Below are 27,072 nucleotides of genomic sequence, written 5' to 3' on the forward strand. Positions count from 1 at the left end.
ACGATTCTTTAAAATAAATAAATAAAAAGAAACAGCTGTAATTTTACATTACATTAGTAGAATACATATATATTTAAAATATATAAAAGGTTTTTATTTCTACATCACCCTTCAACAATGTATGAATGCCCCTAAGTGAGTACAATCAAGAATCCTGTAACACTATAATTTTAAAAAGGCGAAAATTAATTCAACTAAAACTCTATTTCAAAATATGTCTATAACAAAATTTAATGTCACTTGTTTCAGACCTCTTAACAGAGAGACATTTCGTGGCAATTTTATGCTGCATGGGGCTTACTATTTCCTACACTATGCGAGTTTGCCTTTCATTAGCGATTACAGAGATGGCTAAGCCTACATTCGTTAAGGAAGATCCTCAAGCATGTCCTTATCCGCTGACTACGATTAAAATAGAATCAAACACGGTGAGCATAATTAATAAAAAATTATGTTACCCCTGAAGGGTAAAGTGCAGTTTTGAATTTTGAACACAAAAATATTTCATTCAATCTGATTAACTTCCTAATTTAATATTTTTATTTCCAAATTTTCCAGACATATCAGTACGAATGGACTGAGCAAAAACAAGGCCTGATTTTATCATCATTTTTTTGGGGATACGTATTTACTCTAATTCCAGGCGCATTATTGGCAGAATCAAAAGGACCTAAAGTAGTTTTAATAAATGGTGTAGGCTTAACAAGTATATTTACTTTGTTTACGCCCGTACTTCTTTCAACATGGGGATGGCAAGGTCTTATTTTATCAAGAATAGCAATAGGCCTTGCTCAAGTAAGTAATTTTTCATAGTACATATTTAAACACTAATTCATGATCTTAAAATAATTATTGTAGACAGACCAGTCGTAAGCTTCCTTGGGGTCTTAAATTTAAGCCTTTTTTTTTTTTAATATCCATTCATTGCCCCACAAACGAATTCGTTATTATTAAACAGAATCTTAGGAAAAATGATTGTGCTAACAAAACGATGTCCAGAGTTTCTCTTGCTTTTCCTAACTTTTTTTTAACCCAGACGGTCTAGAAGACTCAGTTGCATGTGCGCTCATTTAGGTATGGGTACTTTTCTTAGATCAAATAATACACATTAACAATTTGGAATGCATGTTGTGCCCACTGAAGAAATAAGTGGAAGTTATTTACACATGATGCACTTCTACTATAATGAAAAGTAAACAGCTATTCAAACAAAGTAAATAGTTATATAAGTTTCTGAAATATATCTACATTGAACAGGACAATATTTCATTATCTCACTTTTGGAGACTTCGATTACTCAGAGAATATTTCAAATTATTATTTATTTATTTTTATTTTTTACATTAAACAGGTTTTGCCCAAGTTGAATACATTTATGCTAACAAATTGTGGAACCAAAATGTTTAATTTATTCAAAAGAGTTTATAGCATGAAAAAAAGTTATTTGACATTAATAAGTGCTGTTAAAAAAAGCTGATTGAGAAAAGAATAGTGATAAAAAATGTGCTTCATTAAATGTATTCATTTCAAGCAGGAATTATATTGTGAACTCTGTCTTTCGTTGCTTTAGAACCTCCACTCATAAACAGTTAAAATGTGCAAGAAATTAAGAATTTGTAAAGTTCATGCATTTCTCATACTGAAGAAAGAACTTAGTAAAATGATATAAGCCCAATGTTTTTCTTTTCAGAACAATTTGTAATTGAATATGACCTTATGAGTCATCTAAAAGAAGTAGGTCATTGGTTGTAGGAGTCTGACAGAATAAAACTCAAATTGATTTACGATTCAATGGATTTTCCCATCCTGATGCATCAATGAGTCAGACAGCTTTTCTGAAAGAAGTCTTGATCGGTTATTACTTTCTCTTACTAGGTAAGGAAAGTATTACGATCTTGTCAAATCTTCTTCTTCGAGTCTCCACCGGAAATGCACGTTTGAAGTCCTTTGAATCAGAAAACATGATTTTTAGAAAATGGTCTGTGGGGCGTATGTGTGAACAAAATATCTCAAAAACCAAAACTCGTGGGAAGCTGAAACTTGATATCTAGATCGGACCTACCATGGGACCTTGTAACATAACAATCAAATTCCTTTGACCGGAATATGTGCATACATAGTATTCATGGTGACCTAAGATAAATTTTTCCAGTCATTCAATTAAAGGAACTCTTGGAAGGAGGCAGTGACTATTTTACTTGTTGAAGTATCATTTAGTATAATGTACACCTCTGAATGTTTTATATTACAGATGGCTATTAAATATCTTGATTAAAATCGGAGTTCTTAGAAGATTCCAAAATTACTGACAGTACCAATAAAATGAAGAATTAATTACTCAAATGAAGTTATCACTTTTTTGAGATTCTTTCGAAAATGCCTTCTGAACTTTCTCTAAATTCGTATTTCTATTTAGTTTTTATTCAGATAATTTGTCTAAAAAATTTCATTTGATCACTTTAAGATGGTTACAATGTCGATAACTTCGACAATCGTAAGCTGTGTGACGTTCATATCAGAGATTTTATTTTCTAAGAAAAATCCCATCAAGAATAAGTGATGCAGAGTAAATTCCATTAAATGAATCAAATGTGATTTCGAATAATATTAGTTTTCTTTTCAATTTTAATATAAAGAATCTTTAGTAATGGTAGACTTAAATCAAACATAATATTTTGATGCCAATTATCTTCTTTTTTTCAAGGGACTAACATATGCCGCCCTACATACGTCAGTGGCCCACTGGATTCCGCAGCAAGAAAGATCTACATGGGCTACAGTTGTTTTCTCTGGTTAGACTGTATTTCACGTTAAGTTATAATTGATAGAATCTTTGCTAAGTATATTAATAAAATACAGTGCTTGTATTACAGGTTCACATGTTGGCAATATGATTTCAATGATTTGCACCAGCATGTTGTTGTCCAATTTTAAAGGAAGATGGGATGTTGTGTTTTACTTATACGGATCGTTAGGACTTTTATGGACTTTAATATTTTCGTGTACTACTCATTCTAGGCCTCAAGATCATCCTAGACTTTCAGAAGAAGAAAAACTTCTTTTACAAAAATATCTTCAAGAAGTCAGCAAGAGGGAAGTTGGTATCTGAGGTGGATCAAGTAAAATTACCTTCCTATTAAGTAGTTGATATAATCTGTAAGGAAGTTAGGAATTTGTTTAAGATTAAATATTACGAATTAATATTTATCGTGTGCGCTACATGACTGTTGAAGGGCCAATATATGTATATAATTATCAATTAAAGATACCTGGTAAGAAATTTGTTCCACTGCCATTGGATTAAATGTTATTGACCTCTCCCCTATTTTCACATTTTCTTAATTAGTCAACCTAGTCTATTATGTTTATCAGTTTTACCGTACATGAATAATTATTCTCCCGTCTAGTATCTGATTAAAATGTACAATATGTGTTACAAAAGCCGACTTGAAGCTAATATTAATAAACTCATAAAATAGTCAATCATACTTTTTTTATTGTCGTGGTTTTAATGAATTGAATAGAAAGAGTATTGAACAAATGAGAAACGCAGTTAGAAACAGATTTTGTGGGAGCAAGAATTGTTTGCGCTTACTCATCCCCCAATATTCTTACCCAGTACCCGATTCTTAAAACTGACTGTAATTACGATTTTACTGAAAGCAACGTACAAGTGGTATGGGGTGAAGTGACACTCCCTAGAATATTAGTTCAAAATAAACGAAAAATTACAAAAATATGTTCTGCCATAATTTCTCTTTTCAAATCACCAAATGTTAAAGTTTTATTTCGACCTTAAATAGCCACCATTTCTATTCTAGTTTTAATTTTTTTTTTTTTTTTTTTGTCAATCTGCCTCGCTTGCTCAATCTAACGCTAGTCCATTTCTACTTTTATCAACTTATTAAGTGAGTAATGAAAATAAAGCTTTCTTACTGGCCTAGTTTTAGTTCATGAATTTTTGGCATTTCTTCAGTAATCAAACATAAGATAGTACTTAAGCAAAAATATCGTTCATAAGTCATGAAGTACCCACTTCTTTCAGCAATTTTTCAATTTTTTTTGCCTGATGCAGTTAACAAAGAAAGTCAGAAACAATACCTCCTTTACACCTTCAAATAATATTTAATAAACTAGACCACTAAAAAATGTAATTAAAATTTAATATTCTTGAGGAAATTTTTAAGAATATTTCATTTCGTTTACTACTTACTTTTTTTAGGCTAACAAAAGTACACCTTGGCGTTCTATCTTAAGAAGCCGACCAGTATGGGCAATCATCATAGCTATGATTGGACATGATTGGAGTCTTTATGCACTTATATCAGACGTGCCTAAATATTTTAAAAGTGTACTTCACTTGACCATTAGTCAGGTATGGTTGTTTAGAGGATAACATTCAGATTTCAATTTTACTACGATAAAAGTAAAGTTTTCTACCATCTTTTGGTACAACTTCAAAATTCTTTTAATCTCTACCTTTTTTTTAAAGTTGTAATTTACTCTCTTCTAAGTTCCAGAATTTAAGTTACATAATTCATAAAAAATATGTATAAAGTTCTACCACTGAATGCTTTCATGTAAAATTAACTTTAGTTTTAGGAAATTTTAGGGTTCCATAGAAATAAAGCGTAAGCATAACAATATACTTTTCATATTGTAAAATAAAATTTGAATAGTAATTACCCACTTTAAGCTACCATTTTACTAGTTTTGAATTGGATATTAGCGCTGATATTCATTCTTTAGTTGAGAAAAAAAGTGCATTCCTGTTCAAAGTTTAATGAAGTTTTACTTATGCTCTTTCAAACAAAGAGCGTCTTGGAGCGAAACAAAAGATACTGGTGAAATGAATAAGAACTGTATGTAGTTTACATGAATTGAAATCATTGGACAATAATCATTTAGAAGATAATTGATTTTATTTTCTGCTCCATGGGTATTTTTCAATTTGTGTTTTTTTTCCATTGGATGTGTTATTTTTCTATTCCCGCTCAGTTTCGGATTTCATCCTTTATCAGTGGTTGATAGATGAGTTGAGCACATAGAATTTAACTTCAACTTTTAATTTTGTTGTGACGCGTTACTCTTGTTAAAGTTGGATGAAAATGCGAAACCTGTCAGATAAAAAAAAAGCAAGCCATGCCGAATGTTTCTTTTTTTTTAAGCAAAATGTGATAGTCTAACTGGCTGCCATTTTAATTTCACTTATTTACTCAAGAGTTTTATACACGCTATATTTGCAATTCTCACACCCTTATAACGTATCTATTATTTATTTATTTTTTTATTGTTTAAAGATAACATCTTCTAACAATGAGTTTTTTTTTTTTTTTTTTTTTTTTTTTTTTTTTTATTATTATTATATCAAATCAAATGTCAAATGAAACTTGTTTGAAATGAACATTTTTACAGAATGGTGATTATATGGCAACAGGGTTTTTTTTAATGTGGTTGGTTTCCATTGTATGTGGTGTATTAGCTGATTATATAAACCGACGTAAGCTCGTTTCCATCACGGCAAACAGAAAAATTATGACAACTCTAGGTAAGCGTACCGCATATTCTTTGCATTAAAAATTGGAAAAGGACAGCATATTAATTTTATTTTATTTTCAGCATCTCTTGGTCCAGTGGTAGGTCTTTTAGGAGCTTCATATTCAGGTTGTAACATACATACAGCTGTTATATGCCTAGTTATTGGGATGGGGTTCATGGGAGCATTTTATCCAAGCTTGAAAGTAAATCCCATTGATTTAGCACCCAACTATGGAGGAACCCTGGGAGCTCTCGGACAAACTGTAGGTGGATTCTCAGGTATAACGGTTCCTTTTCTCACTGGAATATTAACTCCCAATGTAAGTACACATTACATTTTTTTAAATATTATTAACTACACGCATTCTGTTAGGTAGCTAAGAATGTTAATCTTTCTAATATTTGAGTTTATTTATGTTTCTGAATTAGTGACAGCAATGAAGGTAATTTCTATAAAGCAGTAATACAGGAATTACCAATAGGGCATGTTTAATAACATAACAAAATGGCCGTAAGGAAACTGAGAACTAATTACCTAATTTGTAGGGTATATTTAAGTAGAATTGAAAACCGACTTTACTTCTTAGCCTAACTATAACTAAGAGGAAAATTTCAAGCGGATAGTGATGACATGTTTAGATGTAAAGGACAGAAATTGTTTGCCGACTGGTATCAAATTATTTCACTAGCTACCTCCCTTCCGATTCGTAGGATAATGTATTCTCCACTCAAATTCATTTCCTCATAGATCTTCCTTCTTCTCACAGCACTTATCAGTAAACGTGTGGTTACTTAAAGGCTACGATAAAAATCGTATATAAACATACTAAAGACAGACAATTGGCCGTTCGGCGACGAAAGCCAATGCTAATAAAATTCACAAATATAAATATAAAAGTAATAAGACCAATGATTTGTTTGAGAATTGAATTGTGGCGAAAAGTAATTTATTTTCAGACCGTGGCAACAAAAACTAAATACCGCTAAAATCTGGATGTTTAGAATAAACTAACTCTTTACCTAATATAATGTCACACTTACTTGTGCTAATTATTATTTATTTGGATGTACGATATCTCTACCCTCTTCCGGGAAATGAAATTCAGTAAACCTACCGATTATTACACGAGTATAAAGCAAGAGCAAGACCGTGAGAGGGTCACTACTTTTTTTTATTGATTTTAAATGCTCAAGACACAAGGTTTTAATATTTTATTTAGATCACACTTTCAATTACCTAAGATGTTTTACTTTCTTTTCATTGTCCGGATTGTTGATAAAACAATGGTAGTACGAGTTAAGTTATCAAAATATGTTTCATTTAGTTCACATAGGGTATGTATGTTATTACATGATTCGTATATAGACGTGTTTTTCTTTCAAAAATCTGAATGTAAAATTTTTGAGTAAAATAAATAATTATTATTGCAGGCAATGCTGATTGAATGGCGTACTACTTTCTGGTTAACATTCGTGGTAACAATGTTGACGACTATATATTATTTATTGAATGCATCTGCCGAGCTCCAAAAGTGGAACACCGAATCCGAGGAAGATCCATTATTTAAAGGGAAACAGTAAATATATATATATGCAAAGAGAATTGAAAAAATCCTAGATCCTAAAATATACTCTTCATTACAAATTTACTTCTAGAGTGTAATTTGAAATGACCAACTTAATTTTGTAATAAAATATTTTGATAATGTACTTCTGTTATATTTGCAAGAACTTGAGATGAAGTTCATTCATTAAACCTCTTTATTCTTTTTCAATTCCCTTTCTCTATAAGAAGTTACACTTTTTTTTATAAACTGAAGTAATAAAAATCTACAAAACCAAAAGCAGTAACCTTAATGGATAAAAATTTGTTTTACACTGGATAAAATAGTCAAGAAGATAGAATTTTGAAATAAAGTTATTAATCGAAAAAATTAAAATAAAATCGACTAAATACAATAAATCCATTTTTCTATTACTAACCATCTCTAAGAAACTTCGAAGTTAATTTTCTGATTACAAAATAAAAAAATGAATGAAACAAAAACAGAAGTTTTAAATCATGAAATTACACATACCCAGAAACATATCTTAATCATCTTGCTAACAAACTACATTTGCCTGTAGACTTTTGGGTGTGTTCCAAACTTACGTCCTAAGCATGGAACAACTCATTGACAACCTTTCAGAAATCCAAGGCTGCCTCTTATGATAACATATCAATTTAAAGGACACTACAGGAAAACTAGTGATCAGCTGCTGAAGTTATAAATGTGAAACGAATGAATAGATGTTCTTAACCAGTATTAGTTTCAAAAATTTAAATGTGTGATACGACAGGAGAGGAAAGCAATTTCACCAATGCACTAGCTGCAGAACTAAGTCAAAAGTCACCTTCAATTCAATCACAATATTGGAAAGGATGGATATTTTCAACTTCCAACTTCTCTTTAAAAAAATCCTTTCGTCAAGCACTTGAACAATTTCCTTGGCAATCCGGACAAAGGTTCGGATTGTGGTCCGTCACTAAGCTGTTCCGCTTGGTTCGAGATTATAATAAAACAGTTTTTTACTGTTTATTTTTTCTTAAATTCTATCTTCAGCTCCTACTTTCAATTCTTATTGTCCAGAGTTATCTAACTTTTTACTACTCGATCAGTATATCGCTTCCTGCACATCCGCCAGAAGAGGAAATTAGGATCTTATTAGTTCTTTTAGTCTAGATTTTGCTCCATCCGGTCGCCACTTCTTATTGTCCAGAACACATTTAAAAGGTAGAGAAAATTTAATAATTTTGACGCAGCTGAAATTCCGATGGTCTCACCTCTGCCAATATACTCTAGACTTATTTAAAGACCGTAACTAAAATTTTATAGAAAAATTCAAGTGCTGTGTTTTTACCACGTTAAATCACTGAGCAACAAATATACTTTTGTCTCACCTAACGGGAGTTCTTTAGGTTTTAAAATTTCAAATGATTAGTTTAAACTACTCTTACTTACAAAAAACCATCAATTGCGCCAGTAGAACTTTACTTTTCTCTCTTGAAAATGAAATTGGTAATCTTCACAACATAAACATTCTCAGTCATTTTCTTATGCATTTTGTTTTAGCAAATAATACGTTATTGGCACATTCCTCGTAAACGTGATTTATAAATAAAACTTTCATGTAATCTACACAATTTTCTTTCAAAAATTTTATAAAATGTTTAATAAATGGACACTGCTTAAGAACTGATAAAAGAAAATAAATATAAAACTGACTGGAGAATACATTTAAGACATCCCTAATGACCAATTTTTTTCAAATTCGAAATTTGATAGTTTAACGAAGTAAGCTTTATAACAAAATCAATCTAAGTGGAAATCTAATATATCGAAAATTTAGTTTTTTTTATTCGAAATCGGCTTCTATGATTTCCTTTTAACGTGATATTCTAACCTGTACGTAGAATGTAAGATATAAAGCATTGTTACGAAACATTTCCCCCGGAAAATTCAAATACATAGGGGAGGCTGTCAGTGTATGCTTTTTCTACCTTCCATTAAAATATTAACGCGAATCGAACATTCAGGTGAAATACCAGTTCTGAAAAAAACAGAGGTCCGTAATTGCCACTTTGTTAACGGGTTTAGATTTTTACAAAAATGTTTTCAACCTTTTTCTTTAAAAATTGCATACTATTGTCTAAAAAACGGGTTGAACTGTATATTAACAAAATTATCTTAAAGGGATGAATCAAACTTTTCCTATAGTGTCATTTTTGATATTCCGCTCCTGTAAAATATTTATGGGTATGAAATACCTAACAAAAATCCCAAACAGGAAGAATAATATTATCCTTGAGGGACAACGTAAAAAAAAAAAAAAAAGTTTAAGACAGTTGCCAGAGGGATTCTTTGAACACGTACAAAGAGTGATAGGGCAGTTTCTTTTTTTCCGCTCTCTCTCGAATTCAACGAGGTCCTGAGGAAGCTTGTTCAATTTTCCAGTACTATGTGTGTCTTAGAAGTCAACTAGCTTTTGGAACGAATTCCAAGAAAATTTAACTATGTTAAATGAGGTAGAAAAAATACAGATTTTTATTTTATCGGTAAAAATTTAAAATGATTCCACTTTACCCCATTACTGCATGAACCGATTGCTTTAGTAATGCCTACTTTCACAGGCATAATTACTTCAATAACTTTAGATGCCTTTGTGCTCCTTTTTTATTAAAATGAATATTTTGGCTACATATCGTAATCACTTTACCAATATTTAATACATTAAGCTAACTATAAAAATATAAATGGTGGAACTTACCTTCTACTACATAGGAAATCTTTAAATGTAAAAGCCCATTACAAGTAGATTTTTTTCATTCTTGATTGTCACTTGTTCTGGTATCTTGAATATTTTTTGTACTGCCTATATGTTGTGCATTATTAATTAAATAATTTTTTGCCCCATAAGTGGATAAATTCTAAAATGGTCGATTTGAAAACTTAATTTTGTCTTGAATAAACATAAATTTCCATATTGCATTAATTTTGTTCCATGTAAGAATTAAGTCTTTAAGAGTTAAAATGTGACTTTGAAGATCCAACAAAAGATTAAGGATTGAATTCATCAATTAAATGCAGTTAAAATTATTAATCTATCAAGATTTAGAAAGTGAACCCATACAAAAATGAAACAATGTTACGCTGCTAGATAATGAATCAAGGAGATTATTTTAAAATTGAACAAAGTATATACTACAATCAGAAGGTTAATATTTAGTTTAAATTTAAAAATTCAATTGCTAAATCTTTATTGAATTTAATTATGATTGATATTTAAAAAAAATAAATTCTTACACTTTGGTCAAACTTCACTAAAAGCACTTACTTTAGTAGATTTTTACGCGAATGTAAAAATATATGGGTTCATACACAATCGGGTATTGGGAATTAAATTGGAACCTTCACCAACCGATTTCATCACTAAGTTACACTATCTCCGAAGGAAAAATGCCACAAAACTAGTATTTCTTTTCACATTACAGAAATCACCTGGAATCACAAGAGTATTTACGTTCTTGGTTGTAATTATTATTTTTTTTATCTAATTATTTACAAAGGGACAATTACTTTTGATCTATTTAAAGGCACATCACAGAACTGCACTAACAGTTAAAAGATTAATTTTGTCTTATTTAACCATTTTATATTTTAATAAAAATATTTAAGAAAAATAGTAATCACCCACATTTCATTTGTGCTTTCGGAAACTGCACTTTCACACACGCACACACACAGACTGGGATTACATTAAATTACACAAATAATGTGGAAGCATATCTATTTCACAAGATCTCTACACTTTCCACATCACAAAACTAATCACAATAAAATTAAAATTTCAGAAACGTAATATCAACAGATTAAAAACACTTAAATATAAAAAAAAAATGAATGAAAATGAAAAAGTAGCGCACTGTCACTAAACAGTTTTCTCCATTATTTACGCTGTTCCACCCCGAACAACAACTATCACCAAATGATCCTCCTTCAATGTATCTGGTGAAAGAGAATGAGCGGTACGTTTTAAAAGGTCTGCGGAAAATGAGCAAGGAGGAAACGCATAAAGAACTCCTGTTATTTCTGTATCCTTATTTATCAAAGAAATGACACCAGCCGCCTCTTTCTGTTTTAAGTAAGAGACTAAGTTCCGCAATGGCCTCGTCTGCACCGTTGTGTCTGTTTGTATGGTTGTAGTTCCTGTTAAACCCAAAAAAATAGCATGAGATGTTGAACTAGATATCCGTTTTGAAACATCATCCAATTTGGGTTGATCAAGTCGGAGACGTTGAGTTATACGAAGCAATGGTTTTCCTTCCTCATCTTTCATAAGCAAGTCTATTATCTCTCTATCACCATCAGTCAAATGACACTTAGTAGGAAAAAGAGAATTTTTAAGAATCAATGCACCTGACCAAACAGTTGTACACTTCTTCGCTAAATCACTTAATAACCTTATTGAACTCAGATGGCAATTTTGTGCATCATCACTTTCCACCGAGCCTGCTCCAGGTGATCCTTCTCCAGAACCTGGTCTCTTATATCTCCCATCGTATTCCTCGGGTCTTCTCCATTCCTCCTCACTGTAATTGCCTCGATAAGCAGGTCTAGCCGCCGCACCTCTGCGATCTCCTGGCCACCCTGCTGCGCCTGCAGCACCACCTCTTCCTCTAAAACCTCTAGCATAATAATCACCCTCATTCCAAGCTTCATAGTGAGGATCAGGATAAGGGTAAGCATCTCTGACTCTAAACTCACCACCAATTTCTTCACCAGGTAAAGGCTTTGGTTTCATAGGAGGAACAGGATTTACATCTGCAAAATCAACTCTTAGTTTGTGTTCAGGACCACCCAAGGGAAATCCCCTCATTTCCTTTACTGCAGCTGTGGCGGCGTCAATAGAATCATACAAAATGTACGCTTGAGTATCACCTTTCAAGTAGTCAATTTTTTTTATCGCGCCAAATCTATCGAATTCCCTCTCTAACTGAGACAAAGATGTCCACGCCCCCAATCCACCAACCCATATTCTTGTAGTGGGAGTAGCTTTTCCGTACCCAATTTTGCACTGAAACTTACCTATATACTGGCCAGATAATTCTACTTTTGATCGATGAGCCATATCAAGATTCTGATATCTCACAAAGGCGTACGCATTGCCTGTACCAGGAAGTGGTCTTTTAATATCAATATCCTCAACTATTCCATAACGTCCAAATATTCTCCTCAATTCTTCGTCAGATATGTTCACTTCAAGATTACCTGCAAATAATGTTCTAGTTGCCAAAGGATCATCCTCTGGAGGTACATGATGTAAGTAATTAGGAAACTTATCTTTTTTATTTTCAATTTTATGTTCGAAATGCGGGGGAGGTGGCCTGAACCCGTGTAACATGTGCCTGGGAGGTCCGTAATGATGAGGTGGTACAGGAGGCATATGAGGCGGCATATGCGGCATAGGAGGCCCACGAATAAATTCATGATGCATAGGAGGTACCTCATGTCTGTACTCTCTGTATGGCATAACAGGATGTGGGCCGTAAATTCTGTCATACCTCTCAGGAGCCCTATGTTCAGGAGACCTGTAAAATCTTTCATCTGGAGTCAAACTTCTAGACCTAGGTCTCAACCTCGGGCTGACCGGACGATAGTCAGTTGTGCTTCGGCTTTCATAAACAGGTTCAACTAAAGCTACTTTATCAAAAAGAATGATTCTAGGTTTATTTCGTTTAGCATCTCTGGCATCTTCGGAATTCCTAAAACATACATAGGCTACTCTTTCGTCTAAGTCATGAGAAATTCTAATACTCAAGTCACCAAACTTCTTGTACTCTCTATACAAAGTGTCTTTAATAACCTCGTCACTTGCTTTAGGATGCAACGCACTCACGCATAGTACTTTAAAGCTAGGATACGATGCCCTGTCTGCTAAATCTCGGCTGGATCTATAGTCACTTCTATGCGATCCAGGAGAAGGATATCTCCTGGGGGTAGGTGATCGCATTCTAGATCTCCTTCTTAATCTATCTGGCGATAATCTTTCATCTGAACTATCATCATACCTGCCAATACTTGAACGAGATCTTTTGCTCCTAATGGGCGGAGAGTCCCTGCTGGAACTTCTTCTCTTCATTGATAATTTTGCTTTATCACTTCTACCGCTCATATATAGCTCTTTAAAAACTATGAAAAATTAAAATCACATTAACTCACTACGCACCGAATTAATATAACTAAACAACAACTTCGTTCTTAAAAAAAAAATGGCTACTACACAACAATGCACTAGCGTCGTTTGTACAAATACAAAGAATTCCACTGCCATGATATAAACTACAACTGAAATACATTTAGTTAAAACTATATTTAAAAATTAGGAAAAATAATTCATATTAGCTGAATGATCTTAAATTTAGTAAGTATTTAATTTAATAATAACAGCTGTAAAATACAATTATATTTTTAACTTTGCGGCGTATTTTCCTAATAAAACTCCAAATAAAAAAATAAATAAAACCGTTCTCAGCATTGCATTTTAATTTTTTAATATTTTTAGTTGCAGAGAAGCATATGAGTTTTTGAAGTGCTAAAGCGAATCAGCAGTTAGGGATTGTTTTATCGAAAAGGTATGGTAGCGGGCAGGTTATAGTTAAATATGTGAGAACAGTGTGTAGAAATCAAGAACGAATTTGAATTATATTACGTTGCCTTAGTGTTGTGAAAATGGTTGAGGTCAAGAATGAATTATCCTCATGTTTTATTTACAAGTTCACTTCGATAGAATGTGTTGGACCATACTTTATTCAATATGTAACAACTTTGAACCAAGGTGCAAACGGATATTCTGAGGAATGTGAGTCTTTAGAACAGATAGACGGATCTTTTGTAATAGATGAAAACGATGATATTTACCTAAGAAGTTTGGACCCTAAGGAATGGAAGAAACAAGATCATTATGCTGTACTAGGGTTAGAAAATTTGAGGTATGCATCTCGGACAGTTTAATAGCTAATCATACGAATAAAAGAGTTTTTATTTTATATTTTGCTGTTAATACTTATAAGAGAAAATAAATGCACAACTTACATATATTTACTATAACTCAGATTATTTTAATTTGATAGATATTGATTACAAATTTGAAACAGATCAAGTTTTTTGTGCTTACCAATAGTTACTGTTCATTTTTAATGTGACTTGGTATTCTTTCCATAGGTATAAAGCATCACCTGCTATAATCAAATCAGCCTATCGACAAAAAGTTTTGAAACATCACCCTGACAAAAGAAAAGCTAAAGGTGAAGTAGTCAATCGTGACCATGATTACTTCACTTGTATTACAAAAGCTTGGGAAGTTCTAGGAGATAAAAGCAAAAGAAGGTTAGCCTAAGTGTTAAAATTAATATATATTTGCCCAAAATTTTCGTTTCAACGTTTGCATAAATTAGTAATTATTATTTGCTTTAGATCTTATGATTCAGTGGATCCTCAATTTGATGATTCTCTACCAACTAGTTCTGACATCAATAAATTTGATTTTTATAAACTTTTTTCTGAGTATTTTGAAAGAAATTCAAGATGGACAGATAAGAGGCCTGTTCCTTTACTTGGTGCACCTGATGATACCAGAGATAAAGTTGATAGGTTTTATAAGTTTTGGTATGATTTTGAATCTTGGAGAGAGTATTCATATGAAGATGAAGAAGCTAAGGAAAGTGGGCAGGACCGGGAAGAAAGAAGGTAAGTTTTGTTTTTAAAATTTAAAAAATTATGCTTGATTTCTGTTTTCGGAATTGCCTTTTAATTAAACTCATTATTCTGACGACGAGCAGCGTAACAACCGCCTCATGGCTGAGATGCTGCAGAGTGGCTTAGTTAAAAGTTAGATTCCATTTCACTACGGATCCATAGTTAAATGTGAATTTTAATTTTTTACTTTGTTAGAATCGCTATCTGCAAACGACATCATTTTTGTAATTAAACAAGGTAGTTTCGTTTTTATGTAAAAGAATGTTATTAAAATATCAATTTTAAGTCTTTAATTATAATTAATGGTTTCAATATTAAATTGGAACTTAATATTTTCTAGAGGAGATTTGAGATCGTTTACCGTTTGGTAAGTAAAAATGATCTTTAATCCGAATAAACCATATTCTCCGGGCAAATTAGAATATTATAGCAGTCAGTTTATATACGAGTAAATGTTTGTTATGATTTGAACCTTTTTAAAAATTGCTTATTACTAAGCCATACTGTTTTCTTCTGTTAGAATTGTATCCAATGGCCATAACGACCGATGTGTGTACTTCATTGCTTAATTATATAAGTTTTATTACTCAATGTTTTTTTATCTTATTTTAATTTTATGGCTCTACTAATTAACTCAGATGGATTGAAAAACAAAATCGGGCCGTGCGAGCTAAGCGTAAAAAGGAAGAAATGTGTCGGATAAGAAGTTTGGTTGATTTGGCTTACAATGCTGATCCTCGAATTGTCAAGTTCAAGCAAGAAGATCGTGAAAAAAAAGAAGCACAAAAAAGGGCCAAGGCAGAAGCTGCAAAAGCGAGACAGGAAGAATTAGAAAGAATAGCAAAGGTAAGTTACTGAATTTAAAATCCTTTTTTTTTCTGGGTTTACAATTATGTTACAACTAAAAAAATATTGAAAATTATTAAATAAAGAAAATAGCCAATAAATAATTAGATTTTTTTTGTAAATAAGGTTATTTGCATAACAGAATTGTTGAAATGTTTTTTAAATGACGTTTATGCAATTCAATTTTGAAGTTGGGACTTCTTTTAGGAGACAAATTTAGGTTGTTGTGGATAATCAAAGTGATTCCCTTTAGTTAGTACATCAGTGGTTTTCTATGGTAAATGAGAGTCCTGCTCGTATATTTGCTGTTTGTACCTTGCCTTACATAGGCAACCATCAGTGCAATTATGCTTTTTAGTGTTATTTCATTTTCTTTTAGGACTTTGATGTTTTCTAATGGACTAAATATTGCGACAAATTGATAAGCCTTTATGTTTTGTTTTCCATATTTAGTTCAGAATGAGGTATTTCCACGAAATAGGATTTCTTCTTTACATGGACTGGAATGGCTAAAATCGACGATTTTGGACTTAAATCTTTTTAATTTATTTTCATCGAGACGTTACATTTTATTATTTTTTATTTCAGTAGATTATTAGTTCTGGGTATACCTTTTAAAAATCGAGGCTTTACGAGCTTTTGAAATATGGGGCAAATATATCAAAAATAATGGCAGTCAGAGAAAATTTTTTTTTTCTGTAATTTAGGTAAACTTTTAACATATCCTCAAAAGTTTTTTTTTTTAAACTGATTTAACTGATTGGTTTCTAATTTTTTGAATAATTGATGTGTACTAAATAGTCACATCATTTAGTGTATGTTTACTAAATTTAAGAATTTTCAATGTCTTGCAAAAACTTAATAAGTGATTAATAATATGCTAATAGGTTAAGCGTATTTTAATTACTGTGATTCTGTGATCTTTCTGATTGCTATCAATGAGAAATAATTCAGCTCCTAGATCCTAACATTAGATGAGTTTAATTTGTTAGAATTAGAATTTTCGGATGCCATCCAGCCAGAGACATTTATTTTATTTATAAACATTCGGTAATACATTTAAGTAGTTTCAAATCTTTAATAAGGTCTTTATTAATTGAGCATTGCTTTAATTGAAATTTAAAACATTGCTTTTTCATTTAAAGCTTTATAAAGTTGGACATATGTAAAAGACAATTTTCTTCTTATTTAATTTACTGACCAGAAAATATTTAATACATAATTGAGGACTTTTTTTAACTGTTTTAAAGGTTTAAAAAAAGGGAAGGGGTTAGCTATGCAGTTAGCGTATTGGATTCCCACGCGGAGGTCTCGGGTTTGAATCCAGCTTCTGACTCGTAGGTTTTCTCTTCCTAGAAGCTTCTTACTGCTCACGCGTTTACAACTTGTAATCTTGCTGACCCTGTTCTAGTTACTTTAAATGTTAATGGTGATATTCTTTATTTAAGTACATAGTTTAAAGTGAGACTTGCGAGGTGGTACTGCAACATCAGTCTCGAAATACGTATTCTTATTTATATGTATTTATGGAAATATCAGTTTCGTCTTTTCTTCTGTCTTTATTCTTTTCGTAGTAATACATTTTTTCTTAATATCGTATTTACGTTTTGTTTCTTATATTGAGTAAAGCCAATCCTTTCTCTAATATTATTATTTTAAACGCCAAAGCATCTTTCCCTGTCGCCCGAAGGAAGCGTTTCGGTGAGCAATATTTCTCTTGATGCAGATAACACTGTTCACCACTAATCAGTGAGATGTAAGAGGCTCTTAGAAAAACTGTAAAGGGATTCGAACGTAGGACCTCCGAGGGGGGACCAGTATTCTTAACCGTCTGTTGAATTAGATCTTAACTGTAAATGACTACGTGGCAATGTGCTAATGCAAATGAAAGGGATATTGGTTAAGTTGCTACTTCTCGATTTTACTACAAAGAGTACTTCATAAAGCCTCATCACTTCCTCAGGAGAGAAGGGCGGTATAATGTAGTGTCTTCCCATTCTTTGTTTAAAAAAAAATTAACGTTCTAAAAGTTGTTACTTAAGATTATTCTTTATTAGGAAGAGGAGGAACGTGCAAGACGTGAAAAGGAAGAGGTTGAAGCTGTAGAAAAAGCTAAACAGAAAGCTTTGAAAGCCGAACGAGAAGCGCAGAAGCGAGCTTTAAAAAGAGAACGAAAGGCATTAAGAGATGAATGTAAAGAACGCGGTTACTTTGTAGAAAAACAAAATGATTTAGTGAAACATATGGAATTCACCGAAAAGTTATGTGAAATGTTATCTGCAAAAGAACTAGAAGAATTTAATTCTCAGTTAAGAAATGGTGGGAAAGATGTATTTTTGAATAAACTTGATCAGGTAAGAAAATAAATTATTAGGGATAAAATTCAGTCTCTCGGTTGTTTCTTTTTTGTGCAAATGTCTATAAATCTTATAGTCAGTTGTATATTAAAAGAAATAATTTTCCACTTTTTATTAATTTATTTATTTTTCTCTAAGGATACCAAATTATTTAAGTATTTACTGTGAACTGTTGAATTTCGGTGATGATTTTAAAGAAGCATCTATTTTCAATTTTATAACTGAATATTGTATGAATTTTACTCTAAGGTGGAAAAAAAGCTTCAAGATGAAAGGCAGAAAATGATGCAAACTGGTAATAGACAAGGTAACGGTCCGGGTAATAGTAAATCGCATATTTGGTCTCAAGACGATATCAATCTTCTAATAAAGGCAGTGAACCTGTTTCCTGCAGGAACTTCGCAACGATGGGAGGTAATGAATTGAACAACATCACAGCAATTTCAGTAGCCTTGCTATGTTTTTTTTTTTTTTTTTTTTTTTTTTTTTTGCCGGCGCATCGACGTCTATGGCCATTAGCGCCCATTGCTATGTTAATCTCAGAATAAATTCAGATTTTTCTCGTTTTACTTTTCATTATTAATTTTTTTAAATGTTATTTATTCATTTATTAGTTTTTTGTAATCATTGATAATGTATTTTTAAAATAATTTTACAGGTTGTTTCTAACTTCATGAAACAGCACTGTAAAAATGGGCACGAATATAATCTTAGTCCTAAAGAGGTTTTATCTAAAGCCAAAGAATTACAGAGTTGTAGCGATGAACAAAATGCTCGCTTGAAATTAGCTGCCAATAAAACTGCTTATAAACAATTAGAGGAACAACAAAACAAAAGACCTGGAGAATCCTTACCAGAAGAAACATCGCAGAGATTTCCTGTCGGTGATGCTTGGACAGCTGAAGAGCAAAGATTACTTGAACAAGCGCTTAAAACGTATCCTGCCAATACACAAGAAAGGTTGCTTTTTATTTTTTTGAAAATACATACTTTTAAAACTAAGATGCAAAAAAAAATATCGCTTTAAAACCTGTCCACTTGAAATCCTAACTTGCTCCTTTCCATCGCACTCTGAGTAGATCTAAGACGATTCTTAGCTCTCCAGGTCAAGGTCCAGACTTGCGCTCCATAAAGAAGGGATGGAAGGATACACACCTCAAATACGCAGCTCTCTAGCTGGATGCTCATTTTACTTTTTACGAATTAGAGGCTCCAGAATCTTTTTCAGGCCATGGCTTAGCGTCTGTTTATTTCTTTCAGGCTGCTATCACTGAATAATATGAGCTGACCCAGGTAGAAAGTGTTCTCAATCTACAAGAAACACCTCCCAAGCGCCGTCATCGTTAATCATTAAATAACTCTTTTCCTCACTTATCTTGAGTCCAACATCTTTTCCTCTTTCACTTAGCTCCAAGATCATGCCTGAAAGCTCTTGCAGTCGTACCGAAACTACGTCATCTGCAAATCGGAGTTTGAAAGAAAAGTGCCATTAATTTGTAGTCCTTTTCCGTCCCATTCCAAACCTCGGACGACCTCTTGAAGAACACAATTAAAGAAGGGTCTCCTTGTTTAATTCCTCTCTTTACAGGAAAGTTCGGTCTAATTTTGTCCAAAACTATCCTTGCTACACTACCCTTATACCAATTTTTGTTAACCTGAACAATATTCCCATTAACCACTGTCTTATCAGGCTTTTGATTAAAAACGATTGGTTAACCATATCAAAAGCTTCTTTTTTTTATAGTAAATGCAGGTCATATAAATTTCATCTGACTCTTTTGCCTATAACCATATTTAATGGATGCAAGTAGGTAGAGGGTATGCACAATGAACCCTGCTTGCTCAGGTGGCTGTTGATCATTTAAACTTCTTTTGATCCTAGTTTCAAATGCCTTTGCAAACAGTATGCCAACAGTTAAACTAATAGGCCTAAGGTTATTAACATCAGAAGAGCTTCCTTTCTTATGAAATAGAATTACATCTGACGCCTTCTACTGCCTTCGTATTACTTTCGTTCTTCCTATCTTGTTAAATGGCTCTGATAACAATACAACTAATGGTACCGATATTATCATTTCATTAGAGATTTATCACGATTAGTTGCTTTTCCCATTTTTATTCTTTAGAACTAATTTCAATATCCAAAAAAGGAGGAAAGTTAAACGTGCCATGCTCGATATCTGTATCCAGACTATATTCTGATTTATCTTCATACAAATTTTTATAGAATGCTGTTGCAATCTGTATTATATTTTTCTATTAATCCTTTCCCTTGAACAGCTGGCATTAAAGTTTTACCTGTGGATAAACTGGATCTGGCTTTAATTTATTAATTGCTACTTCATTCTTTACAAGGCTTTCAACTATTATATTCTCATAAATAGAAATGTCTTCGCTAATATCTTTATGAATATGTTAAAAACTTCTTTAAAAAATTAATAATTAGATAAATCTATCCTTCTCTCCCATTAAGTCCTTATTTCAAAATTTGCTTGATGCGCCGCTTCCAAATTACTTCATTGTCCTTTACTGTTTTGTAAATTGCACTCACCTTCTTTTTTAATAATTTTCTCACAACTCCATCGGTATCCCTCCCCAATATTCTTTAATAAACTTATTAAACTCTGTCTCAAATTTGTTCTGCTTTACCTGTTATCTAATAAGTTATTTTAATAAGTGTAGCTGGGTTCCAATTGCCGTTCCAACAAACTTTAATTTGTGTGCAGAATGTCTGAGTAAAAATGGATTTTTCTACTATCTCATGAATAATTAGAGTTTGGTATCCGCGTACCCTCTTCCATATTCCAGATTCTTCAGTACTTCCTGAAATCTGTACCAATCGTTTCGCCTGCCCATTTAATGTCGCCTGGAAGCTTACCGTTGTTCTGTGTTGTGTCTCGCTATTCTAGAAGGAATAAAATAATTCAGATTTGAATTGAGCCCCATATCTAATACCAAATTGGTTGAGGAAACCAAATATAAAAATCTAATTTACATTTAATTTTAACTGTTTTCTTCACAAATCGGTCGCATGTAATCTGGGAAGTTGGAATGACCTTGGATCTTCCAAAGTTAAAAGCACATTTATAAAGTAACAGAGCCTGACGAATCTACCAAAGTTGTCTGTCACGTAATAGTTGGTACTTTCCAAAGAAGACTTGTTTTTGCGCTACATTGTACTTAACACATTCTGCAAAATCGCGCTCCTTTTACGAAACCCCTGTTTATATTATTCTAATAACAGTTCGGAAGCAAATGAGCTGTTTCATCTTCGTCATGTCTAATATATAGTTTCTTACTTTGACTAATTTACATATGGTTGTTTGTATTTTACAGATGGGATAGGATAGCGGAATGTGTAAAATCTAGATCTAAAAAGGAGTGCATCTTGAGATATAAGGAGTTAGCTGAGATGGTACGCGCAAAAAAAGCTGCTCAGAATATAGTGAAGTGACATCCGCTCTCTTTATATTCTTGGTTGCAAAATGTTTCTCTTTGTAAATTAATAAATACATTTTCATAATATTGAAGCAGCGTCAAGGAGATATTTTTCAAAATTCATCTCAAGGAAGTTCCCTTAGTCGTTCAATTCGAAGTGATACATTCATACTTTCTGTTTCCGAAAAGTTTGACGAAATTCTTTTTAACAAGAATTAATTGACAGCCATTTAATGAAACATTAGAAGAGAGGAAGCGGATATGCAAGGTTTGAAATTATAGTCAAAATTTAAAAAAAAATGTAATAATATTTTAACTTATCTATTTACAATATAATGAAATCAAAATGAAATAAATAGAATCTATAGCAGTAGTAAATAAATTTGTAACAGCCACGTTGCGTTGTGGGAGCTAGACAAATGATTTGTCAGCCCTGACTGAGGACGCGTACAATGAATTCTATTTCACAGACACCTTAAGAATTATCTTTAGACTTCTCCATTTCAAGAACGAGTAATTTTTTTTATGTTTTGAAAATTAGTACTAGATATAATACTTCTTCCGAAGATAGCCGCTCTTTTCACCATCTTTTATTGATATTCTGTTCTATTTAAACGTCAAAACGATTGGTATATTTGTAATTTTTCATTGCAACATCACCAAAAATTTCAACATTTTGAGTCTCTCTTGTAGTTTTTCCAAGTTTTTTTTTTAAAAAAGAAAATTACATTACCTCTTTATTCCTCTTTCAAATCACTCATTTTCATTAGCAACCGATTGCACAATCGCTGTTACATCACTGTTATTACTGTGTGTAAAATAAAATTGGCGCGTGGGGCAAACCAATTCGGCGCTCCTACTGGGTCACTAACATAATTAAGAATTTTTTAAAAATACTTATCGCAGAAGTAAAACATAATAAAACATTTGCATACAGTGTTGAATGGACTAAATGGGTTACTAGAATCTTCTCTGTGAACCAGTCTGGAAAAATAAAATTACGTATGGCCTGACGGTGTACCAAGTTTTTTTTTATACGTTCTCTTAAACCAAAGTAAAAGGGAGTATTGCGATCGTGTCCTATTTTAGATATGGAAAATACGAGTTTCAGGTCTCGTGTCAAAAAAAAAAGATTTTTAGAAAATTGTTTTTTATATGAACACTAAAAAAAAGAAGAAAACTTACAGGTATTTCAAACAAAAACATTTTCAGGTATTTTTTCCTATGGGATAGCAATGAGTAATTAATGAAATTCCTTCAATCCGGAATTATTATCACACAATCTGTTAAGATTTTCGCGGAAATGGTTCTAATTTTACAAGGCACTCGTAACTATTCAAATTTTATTATTAACATTTTTCAAAGAGAATTCTGTTGAGGTTTTGTTTCTAGAGAATGGGTTGATTAGGTTTGTAGTGTACTTGCCATTTTATTAGAATTTATGGTTCTTCATCTGAATAACATTAACGAGGTTTATATTAGTTGCTAAAATTCCGAGTTTGAGGAAAATTGAAAAAATAAAATGAAGTGAGTTGACCAAAAGGGTGAATTTTCAGGGTTCGCTTTTTAGTTTCGCGATTTTCTTATAAACTAATCAAGCTGAATTAATAATCTTTTTGTTGTACTAACCTGTCATATTAGATCTTGTCAGTTTTCCTATTAATTTTTTCGAATGTATTAGGCTTTACGGATAGGATTTTTTGGAATGAATTTTCTCCCAACTGTCATATTTACGGGTATAATGTTACTGTATTAGATGTCTTTTACCCGAGTAATAAGTGATTAAAAAAAAAAAAAAGTGTTCCTGTAAGCTGATTTTTGCCCCTCGTAAAATTTGGCTCCCGTAGCGGCTGCCTCTTTTCTCCGCCCTTCGCACAGCCTTCCTGCTTCTACTAAAAACAGATGCATCTCTTTCATTACAAGCTATAACCACCAATAGACAAATCAATCCAGCAGAGAACTTGGTTCGCTCCTCAGATATAAAATACCATAGGGCAGTGTTACTCAAATGTAGGTCAACAAAGTAGCAATTCAAGAACCCGCATAAGTTAAAAATGATGAAAAAAGATGGTGGTTAAATTCCTTCCTCCACCCTTCTCAATTAGGAGCTACTTATGACGTGTCAATCTGTGTCTAATATTAAGTGAAGCTGGAAATGGTTAATGTAAGTACTGCATGTATTCAAATTATTATGGAAAATAAAGCTATATTCGTTACCTTCTAACCGAAAGATAAAAACTATTAGAGCTGAGTTTCGGTTATTAATAATTAAACATAAATTTTTTTAAATGATAAATTGGATGTTTGGCAGTTGTTTAGTAAAAACTTCAATGGTTGAAGTAATAGTTGAAGCTTTAGAGTATTTGTTAAGAATATCCTTCTGGAAAAAAAAAAAATTGAAGTTCGACGTGTCTGACTCACCTTCCTCTTTCCTACCTCCAGAAAATAATTCTTCTCTTCTCCAGAGGTATCAGAAACATCAAACATGTTTGAAAAATCATTCATTTGGCCCAGCCAACTATTGAAGTTTGTACAAAAATTAATGACATTTCAGTTATAAATTGGGTAATAATTTATTTGTTCTGTGTAAAAAATGGTCTGAATGTCTAATTTTTTATATTTTTAAAATACTTTTTTTTTGTAATGTAATAATTTAAATAAAGAGTTGTAAATGTATTAAATTATATTTTTCAGCTTTTGTTTTTTGAATTGAAGTTTCAAGATAACGAATGTAATAACTATTTTTTGTAGACAAAACTAATTGCCAAATACCAGCCAATCAAAATCCCCACTTTAAAAAATGGAAATTGAAATCCGCAAATTGGGAGAAGTATACATTGCTGTCCGATCAGTTTCTCACCAATAGGTGTCTCTCCACCGAACCCTCCGCTAATTACAACAGTTTTATCAGTGCCATTCTCAAAGCCGCCGAATATTCGATACCTCAAGCCAAGCCTTATAAGGGATGTAAACCAAAATTCCTGAAAAAGCCGTGGTGGGACGATGAGTGCGACGAGGTCAGAAATGATAACATACAAGCATTCAAACAATTTAAAAGATTCCCGACTCTCTCAAACTTTATCAACAGCAGGAGATGTACAGCGATATGTCGCAAAATTTATAAATCTAAAAAGCAAATTAAATGGGTCGAGTTCTGTAACTCGTTTAATGCTCAAACGCCTATAAAACAAATTTGGGATGGGGTGCGGGCGCTCAGTCGTGGGGGCCCTTCCCCCCAAAGTGATGGTAAATGGCTCCCAGATTTCCTAGATTCTCTTACCCCAGAAACAGTACCTGAACTACCTCCTGAGATCCCCTCACGCCCCCATAGAATCAGTGTCCCTTTCAGTTATGGAGAACTGCTCCATGCACTAAAAACAAATGCGAATACCTCACCTGGAGTGGATACCATACACTACCCAATGCTCTTTCACCTGTCTGATACAGGAAAAAAGGTATTCTTGCGAATCATCAACGATATATGGATCAACCACATTCCAATTGAAGAGTGGAGTAAACAAATTGTGGTACCCCTGCTAAAACCAAACAAAGACCCGTCTGAGTTTACGTCATACAGACCAATAGCGCTATCATCGTGCGTGTGTAAGACCTTTGAACGCCTAATAAAAACGCGTCTTGAGTGGTGGATTGAAGCAGAAGGCAAGCTCCCGAGTCACCAGACTGGGTTCCGTAAGAAACGAAGCACACAGGATGCACTCTCCAACTTCGTAATGGACATCCATAATGGGTTCTCAGACAATATGTTCACTGTTGCTGCTAATATAGATCTAACCAATGCGTACGACAACGTCAGCATTTCAGTCTTGGTTAAAAAAATGATAAACATGGGCGTTCCTTCTCGTATAACTACTCACATCTATAACCTATTTCATGAACTGCTGATATCAGTACGTCATAAAGGGAAAACATATGGGCCACGTCATACCCACAATGGATTACCACAAGGGGCGGTACTTAGTCCCATTCTGTTTAACCTATATACGGCGGATATGTGTACGACGCTGTGTCCTTCCATCAAAATTTCCCAGTTTGCAGATGATATCATCCTATATAGTAAAGCGAAGTCACTCAAAGCAGCCACTGATGCTCTGGATTCGGCTATGTACGCTTTTAATGACTGGTGCATCAGTGTAGGCATGTCTATCTCTGATAGCAAGAGCAGTGTAACCATCTTCACGAGACGTAGAAAATATAATGCGACATCCCCGGTAGTTCTCGGGAGATGCAGTTTACGACTAGAAACAGTGATGAAAACTTTGGGAATGTATTTGGATGGGAAACTCCTCTGGAGGACTCACATAGAATATCTCATAGCTAAGTGTGAACAGAGTCTGAATATTTTGAGATTTATGAATCATAAAATGTATGGAGCAGATATAAAAATATCCTTGATGTTATACCGTCAGCTAATTCGCTCCAGGATTGATTACGGCTGCTTTCTCTATGGGGATTCCGCTTCTACACATCTCCAAAAGATTGACCGCATCCAACACAAAGCCCTTCGTATATGCCTGGGCGCTCTCAACTCAACCCCCATTAACGCCTTACTAACGGAGGCAAAGGAACCTCCTTTGAAAATAAGAAGGAACCTACTAGCCTCGCGCTACATCGCTGACAGACTGCCCTTGTTGAATCAACCCGTCATTCAGAAAATAAGCAGACTAGCTCCCCGAATCCTCACTGAAAGTTATTGGTATAAAAAAAGTACACCAATTCTTGTACATCAGTTCTGGTCTCTGTCGCAATTCATGCTGTCCCTACACCGGAGTACCCATCTCCCAACATTTTCTTTTGACCTTGAGTGTACACTGGGAGCTCCAGAATGTGTCATAACTAACTTCTACCAGTATGATAAAAGTATCTCTGAATCGGCAAATAATGAATACTTATCGGCAAAACTAAATGCCAGGTTCCCAAGTGCGTACTTCCTCTACACTGATGGGTCTAAATCCCCTGAAGGGGTGGGATGTTCAGTGTATGACCCGCAAACCAACCTCAGTAGACTATATAAGTTACACCGCCATGCCTCAGTCTTTTCGGCTGAACTCACTGCCATCAATAAATGCGCAAATCTAGTGGCCTCGACAGAGGCACAAACAGTTGTCATACTTTCTGATAGCAAGAGTGTGCTCAACAAGCTTAAATGCCCCGGGCATAAAGCCGATTTCACGGTGCTCGAAACTGTCCACCTCCTGAAGAGAGCGGGTCTTAGCGGAAAGACAGTTCGATTGATATGGATTAGGGGCCACTCAGGGATAACTGGCAATGAAATTGCAGACTCTAAGGCAAAAGAGGCAATACGCCTGGAGAATCTAAAGCTCGAGAAACTGTTACCTTCAGATATAAAGAACTTCTCTAAACGTTCCTACTACAGGGCATGGTCTATAGATTACGAAAAATCAAAATATGCCAAAGGTAAATTTTACACCTCACTGCAGCCGACAATACCTAAAAAACCGTGGTACTCTGACTTCGCAGAACGTAGAAAGTTCACTACTACTTTGATACGACTGCGCTTCAACCATAACTTCTCGCCCCACCATCTCAGCCGTATAGGAATTTCAGTCCCTCCAATT

At 33.3% G+C, this 27,072-nt stretch overlaps 3 protein-coding genes across 3 annotated transcripts; 2 read left to right on the plus strand and 1 right to left on the minus strand.

Moving 5' to 3' along the window:
* On the plus strand, positions 1-7,248 carry LOC141449104 (sialin-like). Its single transcript, XM_074118186.1, has 9 exons — positions 1-135; positions 250-428; positions 559-795; positions 2,705-2,792; positions 2,874-3,097; positions 4,223-4,375; positions 5,416-5,548; positions 5,620-5,858; positions 6,970-7,248. The coding sequence occupies exons 1-9, from the start codon at positions 126-128 to the stop codon at positions 7,117-7,119; spliced, it is 1,413 nt and encodes a 470-aa protein (XP_073974287.1). The 5' UTR covers positions 1-125; the 3' UTR covers positions 7,120-7,248.
* Positions 7,249-10,849: 3,601 nt separating this feature from the next.
* nito (RNA-binding protein spenito) lies at positions 10,850-13,454 on the minus strand. Its single transcript, XM_074118163.1, has one exon. The coding sequence runs from the start codon at positions 13,249-13,251 to the stop codon at positions 11,029-11,031; it is 2,223 nt and encodes a 740-aa protein (XP_073974264.1). The 5' UTR covers positions 13,252-13,454; the 3' UTR covers positions 10,850-11,028.
* Positions 13,455-13,562: 108 nt separating this feature from the next.
* LOC141449098 (dnaJ homolog subfamily C member 2) lies at positions 13,563-21,567 on the plus strand. Its single transcript, XM_074118172.1, has 8 exons — positions 13,563-14,068; positions 14,301-14,465; positions 14,553-14,825; positions 15,473-15,680; positions 17,738-18,034; positions 18,287-18,451; positions 18,696-18,997; positions 21,374-21,567. The coding sequence occupies exons 1-8, from the start codon at positions 13,809-13,811 to the stop codon at positions 21,489-21,491; spliced, it is 1,788 nt and encodes a 595-aa protein (XP_073974273.1). The 5' UTR covers positions 13,563-13,808; the 3' UTR covers positions 21,492-21,567.
* The last annotated feature ends 5,505 nt before the right edge of the window (positions 21,568-27,072 follow it).

Source organism: Rhodnius prolixus, unplaced genomic scaffold (genome assembly GCF_049639745.1).
Source record: "Rhodnius prolixus isolate KJV_2025 unplaced genomic scaffold, Rpr scaffold_1, whole genome shotgun sequence".
Lineage (NCBI taxonomy): Eukaryota > Metazoa > Arthropoda > Insecta > Hemiptera > Reduviidae > Rhodnius > Rhodnius prolixus.